At 42.3% G+C, this 5,642-nt stretch overlaps 1 protein-coding gene across 1 annotated transcript; it reads left to right on the top strand.

Moving 5' to 3' along the window:
• Positions 1-3,115: 3,115 nt before the first annotated feature.
• On the top strand, positions 3,116-4,690 carry LOC148692393 (uncharacterized). The gene is made up of 2 exons (XM_088680927.1): positions 3,116-3,500; positions 4,068-4,690. Exons 1-2 carry the CDS (start codon positions 3,116-3,118, stop codon positions 4,688-4,690), a joined length of 1,008 nt encoding a protein of 335 aa, XP_088537053.1.
• The last annotated feature ends 952 nt before the right edge of the window (positions 4,691-5,642 follow it).

Raw genomic sequence — 5,642 nt, 5'->3', positions numbered from 1 at the left:
TGAGGCATGGAAGAAAAGAGTGCCTAAACGTTCATACAATTCAAGTTTGAGTTGTTGGAATGTTTAGGTGTTTCTTTGATTCTCTTTGTTTTGTATCATAAGGAACTAAACCCCCCTTGGCTAGGGGGTGATTCGAAATATATGTTTATGCTTGCGTTTTGATTTGATTACTTCTAATTGTGTTTCATAATTTGTGGATTCAATTTGTTTAACTATTTGATTGATAACTTATTTATGTATGTTTATTGAGAATGCGCACTTAATTTTCATGCATGAATATGACGCTAGAATATAAGTGAGTTTCACCTAATAGTTACGAACTTATATTCACAAGTAGTGGAGGTTGCTTATAAACAATTGCGTTAAATGAATTCTTGGCAAGAGTATCATGCATTCATAGTTACAATTGCCTCGTCAATACTTATAATTTTCATAGAGCGTAATGATTCTTGCTTGTATCTCTATTATGCAATCATGTAGGGGACTTGTGGGGAATGTTTTGAATTGTTGTATGCGCTAACCCATCCAATTCAATAACGTTAGGAAGATTTGAAGGTTAATTAGTGCATCACGGTTAACTTGGGGTGTTGAGAATTAATGATTTATTGAAACACAATTGGAAATCATTTTATTATGCAAGTATAACATATGTGGAGATGAACCCCGTAGCTAACTTTCCATTCATTCCATTCCATCAATTTGTTCTTTCTTTTCTTGTTTTTGTTTTCATGTTTAATTTAACTTGTTGTTCAATTATGTTAAACATGTGGAACTAATTTCTTTTTAGTTAGAGGCGAATTTGAAGCCATGAACATATGTTGGTTATGATTTGATTTACTCCAGTTATGAATTCATGAACTTTAGATGTGGGTTACTTTTCTGTTTTGATTAAGAACTTGTTTATGTATGTGGGTTGAGGGTCGACACTTAATTTGCATGCCTAAACTTGATGCTAGGATATAAGGGAATTTCACCTAATCGTTATGAACTTATATTCATGAGTAGTAAAGATCGCTAGTCACGATTGTGTTTAGTAAACCCTAGGCTGGATTAACATGCGTATTCCATAGTTATGAATGCCTAGTCGATGTTTATGATTTCCATTGAACTTAATGATCTTTGTTAAATGTCTCTATCATGCGTATTCCATGGTTAGGGACTTTGATTAGGAATGCTTTGGATTGTTGTATGCGCTAACCCATCCAATCCAATGAATCTAGGGAAATCTGAAAGTTAATTTAAGCGGACCTAATTAACTTGGAGCATTGTCATTCATCGTTTGTTGAAGTCATAACTGGAAGTCAATTTATATGCTTATGTTCATGTGTGGATAAGGAACCCTCTAACTAGTTTTTCATCATTTTATTTCATTAATTTCGTTTTTACAATCTGTTTGTTTCCAAGTTTCTGTTTTTATTTCAAGTTTCATTCAAAACCAATCCCCCATTTCTTTTAAAGTGTTAGATTAGTTAGAAATACATTTAGTTTGTGTTTGTAAGTGTTTTGATTCATTTTGTTTCCCAAATTCGTCCAAAGTACTCAAGGTGCTCAAAACTGCCCAGAAAGTGATTTTAAGGCAGTTTTGAGTGTTTTGGTGCTGTTTTGAGTCTTTTGGTTTGTTTTAGTGTTTTAAAGTTTAGTTTTGCATTCCTTGAGTCTAGCTTAGTGTTTCATATTGTTATTTTACGTTTTTGAGTCAAATCCAAGTGGTTAACAATCCCTCCTAATCCCCGGTCCAGAACGATCCCTACTTATATACATATACTACAATTGACAAAAAGAGGGTTTAATTTGTGTGCGTATAAATCTCGCATCATTGCCAAAGAAGCAACACAAGTGGATTTCGTCGCTAACAACGACGATGAGGAAGTCCGAAAAGGTGACAACCTTAAGGCAGCTCTGGCTGAACCATTTCCCCATTCCCCCTGGGTTAATCTCCAACATCTAAAGCCGTTATACGTCACGGCTCATATTGAAGGATTTCCCATTTCTAAGGTGTTCGTCGATTGTGGAACCACAGTCAACATCATACCGATGTCCGTCATGAAGGCATTACGCCGTTCTGATGACGAGTTTATCCCGTCAAGGATAACGATGAGCAGCTTCATCGGCAACAAGTCTCAGACCAAAGGAGTGCTCCCGTTAGAAGTCAGCGTTGTCGATCGTCACCACATGACGACATTCTTTATAATTGACTTCAAGACTGACTATAATGCATTGCTCGACCGCGATTGGATCCACCAAACCAGTTGCATTCCTTCATTATTATACCAAGTTCTCATCTTTTGGGATGGCAAATCGGTCGTAATGCACCCAGCCGATAATTAGCCATTTAAGACCAACATGATTCAGGCTCGCTATTACGACGATCACGTCGGCTATATCACCCTCCAGGGTTTTAACAAGGATGGACGACCGACCAGAATTTCAGTACAGAAAGCTATCGAGGTAGGCACCGAGACTGTCCAACAGGATTTGGCGAGACTGGCTTGGCAGATTTAATTACCGATGCCGATGATTGACGCCACCAAACAAGAAAGGCGTCAGGCCACGGTTTCGTCGACCATGGAACATCTACTGGCCCATTGGTATGCTATTGCCAAGCAACCACATTCCAGCATAAACTTAATCAAATTTTTGGTAGAAATGGATAACGGCCCTGCTCTATCTTTCGACAAAGTTCAGGCCGCACCGGCCGAACTCGAAGACAATCGGCTCTAGTTTAAGGACCCATTGGAAGAAATCAATGTTGGCACAGCCGATGATCCTTGACCATTATTTATCAGCGCGTTACTACCACCTTCATGAGTTTAAAGATTGTTTCGCGTGGAATTATCATGAGATGTCAGGCCTTGACCGAAACCTCGTCGAACATGAGTTACGCATCAAGGACGGGTGTAAGCCTTTTCGACAACCCCCACGCTAGTTCTCGACCGAAGTACAACTTGGCATAAATGACGAATTAGTTCGTCTTCTAAAAGCTGAGTTTATTCGGACCACTCGGTACGTCGAATGGTTGGCCAATATCATCCCGGTGTTAAAGAAAAGTAGAGCCCTCCGCATTTGCATCGATTTCTGTAATTTAAATCTGGCCACTCCCAAGGATGAATACACAATGCCAATCTCGGACTTGCTAATTGATGCTGCAACCAATCATGAACTGTTGTCCTTCATGGACGGCCATGCCGGTTACAACCAGATCTTTATCACTGAAGCCGACTTCCACAAGACCACCTTCCGCAACCCAGGGGCACTCGATACCTACGAATGGGTTGTCATGCCATTCGGCCTCAAGAACGCCGGCACCACATACCAACGAGCCATGAATACGATATTCCACGACTTGATCGGTGCGATCGTAGAAGTTTATATTGATGATGTGGTGGTGAAATCAAAAAGCCGCCGAACGTACCTAGATGATCTTCGGCAAGCGTTCCTCCGCATACGCAAGAATAATCTAAAAATGAACCCGGCCAAGTACACCTTCTGTGTATTGGCCGGTAATTTTTTAGGGTTTTTGATGCACCATTGCGGCATTGAAGTAGACGAAAATAAAGCTCACGCAATCATTAGCGCTCCAACCCCGACAACCAAGAAGTAATTACAATCATTGCTTGGGAAGATAAATTTTCTCCGCCGCTTCATCTCTAATTCGGCAGGCAAAATGAAAGCATTCTCTACGCTCCTCAAACTTAAGGATTCCAACAAGTTTGAATGGCGCGAAGAACATCAAACGACATTTACGCAAATCAAGGTGTCCCTTTCCACACCACCCGTACTAGTTCCACCTTGTTGCGGTAAACCTCTCAAACTGTACATTTCGGCAGCCGCTGAATCCATTGGTTGTCTCCTCGCGCAAGATAACGATGTTGGGCGTGAACAAGCTATCTTTTATCTCAGTCGTAATCTGAATTCGCCGGAGCTCAACTATTCATCCGTTGAAAAACTTTGCTTAGCTTTGTTTTTCGCCGCATCAAAACTTCGACAGTACATGCTCTCATCTGTTACGCAGATCATTGCCCAAACAGATGTGATTCATTACATGCTCACTCGGCCTATCATCAAAGGCCGAATTGGGAAATGGACACTAGCTTTATCCGAGTTCAATCTACAGTGCGTACCCCAAAACGCCGTCAAAGGCCAAACTCTCACCGATTTTTTGGCCCAACACCCTTCTCCTTATGGTTTTGGGGGCAGCGACGTCGAAATTGGCTTAATCACAACACGCGACAACCACTGGACTATGCATTTCGATGGTTCCAGTACTTCGACCTCAGCTGGTGTTGGTATTGCCATTCAATCACCCAACCACTACCGCTGGTATTTCTCTCTCAAGGTGGATTTCAGCTGTACAAATAATCAAGCTGAGTATGAAGCTCTTATCATCAGTCTCCACGTCTTACATGATTTACGAGCATCCCGCATTCTCATCCTCGATGATTCTGAACTAGTGATTAACCAACTCAACGGCGTGTTCCGTTGCATAAGTTGTACTTTGGCGCCCTATCACATGGTCGCCACCTATTTGGCCGAGTCATTTGAACGGATCACATTTGAGTATACTTTGCGTATTCGGAACACGGACACCGACGAACTCGCCCAAATTGCCTCCGGAGTACAACTCACGGGGGGTAAGTTAAGCCGGGTAACATCCACAATCATGCGATCGTACCCAGCCTTGGTCAATTAGCAAATTCTCCAGCACAATCACGTGATACGCACGATGGTGATGTCGTTACCATCGTTACTGGAATGGGGAGACCCTGTAGAAGTATGTGCCGTCGAGACACTACCAGACGATTGAAGAAAGACGATTTTACGATATTTCGATAACCCCGATGGGAAACACGACCGAAGAACGAGGGTCCACACCACGAATTACATGTCATACCAAAATGAATTATACCAAAAGGGTGAGGATGGGTTACTATTATTGTGCCTCGGCCCCACAGGAGAGAGTCCAAGCGATGGCAAAGGTACATGAAGGAATTTGTGGAGCTCACCAATCAGGACGCAAAATGCGCTGGTTGCTCCGACGACACGGTTACTTCTGGCCAAGTATATTAAAGGATTACATCGAATACGCACGGGGATGCATACCATGCTAGATTCATGGACCAGTGCAGAGAGCTCCGGTCGAATTACTCCATTCACTTACTAAACCATGGCTGTTCAGGGGATGGGCAATGGATGTAATCTGCAAAATCACACCATCGTCAGGAGCGGTAAAACACGCATGGATAATAGTAACAACCGATTACTTCACTAAGTGGGTCGAGGCAAAATCATTCGCTGAATTAACAGCCAAAGAAGTCTGTAGTTTTGTAGAGGAAAACATTGTGACCAGATTCGGCATGCCAGAATTATCATAACCGACAATGGCACAATCTTCACAGCTGACAGGTTTAGGGAATACGCGGCAAGTCTGAATATCCGACTTGAGCAGTCTACGCCGTATTACCCACAGGCAAACGGGCAGGCCGAAGCAAGCAATAAAGTATTAATCGGCATTCTCGAAAAAACGGTAAGAGAGAGGCCTGGGATGTGGCATTTAAAGTTAAACGAGGCATTATGGGCATAACGAACTTCACCCCGGTCGGCCATCGGAACAACTCCTTACGCGTTAACTTACAGACACGACG

This window comes from Pyrus communis, chromosome 12 (assembly GCF_041283825.1).
Source record: "Pyrus communis isolate YQ-2024b chromosome 12, ASM4128382v1, whole genome shotgun sequence".
Taxonomy (NCBI): Eukaryota; Viridiplantae; Streptophyta; class Magnoliopsida; order Rosales; family Rosaceae; genus Pyrus; species Pyrus communis.
This window is presented reverse-complemented; position numbering and strand designations above follow the sequence as displayed.

Bases quoted from the DNA above. Each gene is read 5' to 3' on its own strand.
- LOC148692393 (XM_088680927.1), top strand. From the start codon at position 3,116: ATGCCAATCTCGGACTTGCTAATTGATGCTGCAACCAATCATGAACTG. The intron at 3,501-4,067 runs GTAATTTTTTAG...CTATCATCAAAG, and splicing joins CACCTTCTGTGTATTGGCCG to GCCGAATTGGGAAATGGACA.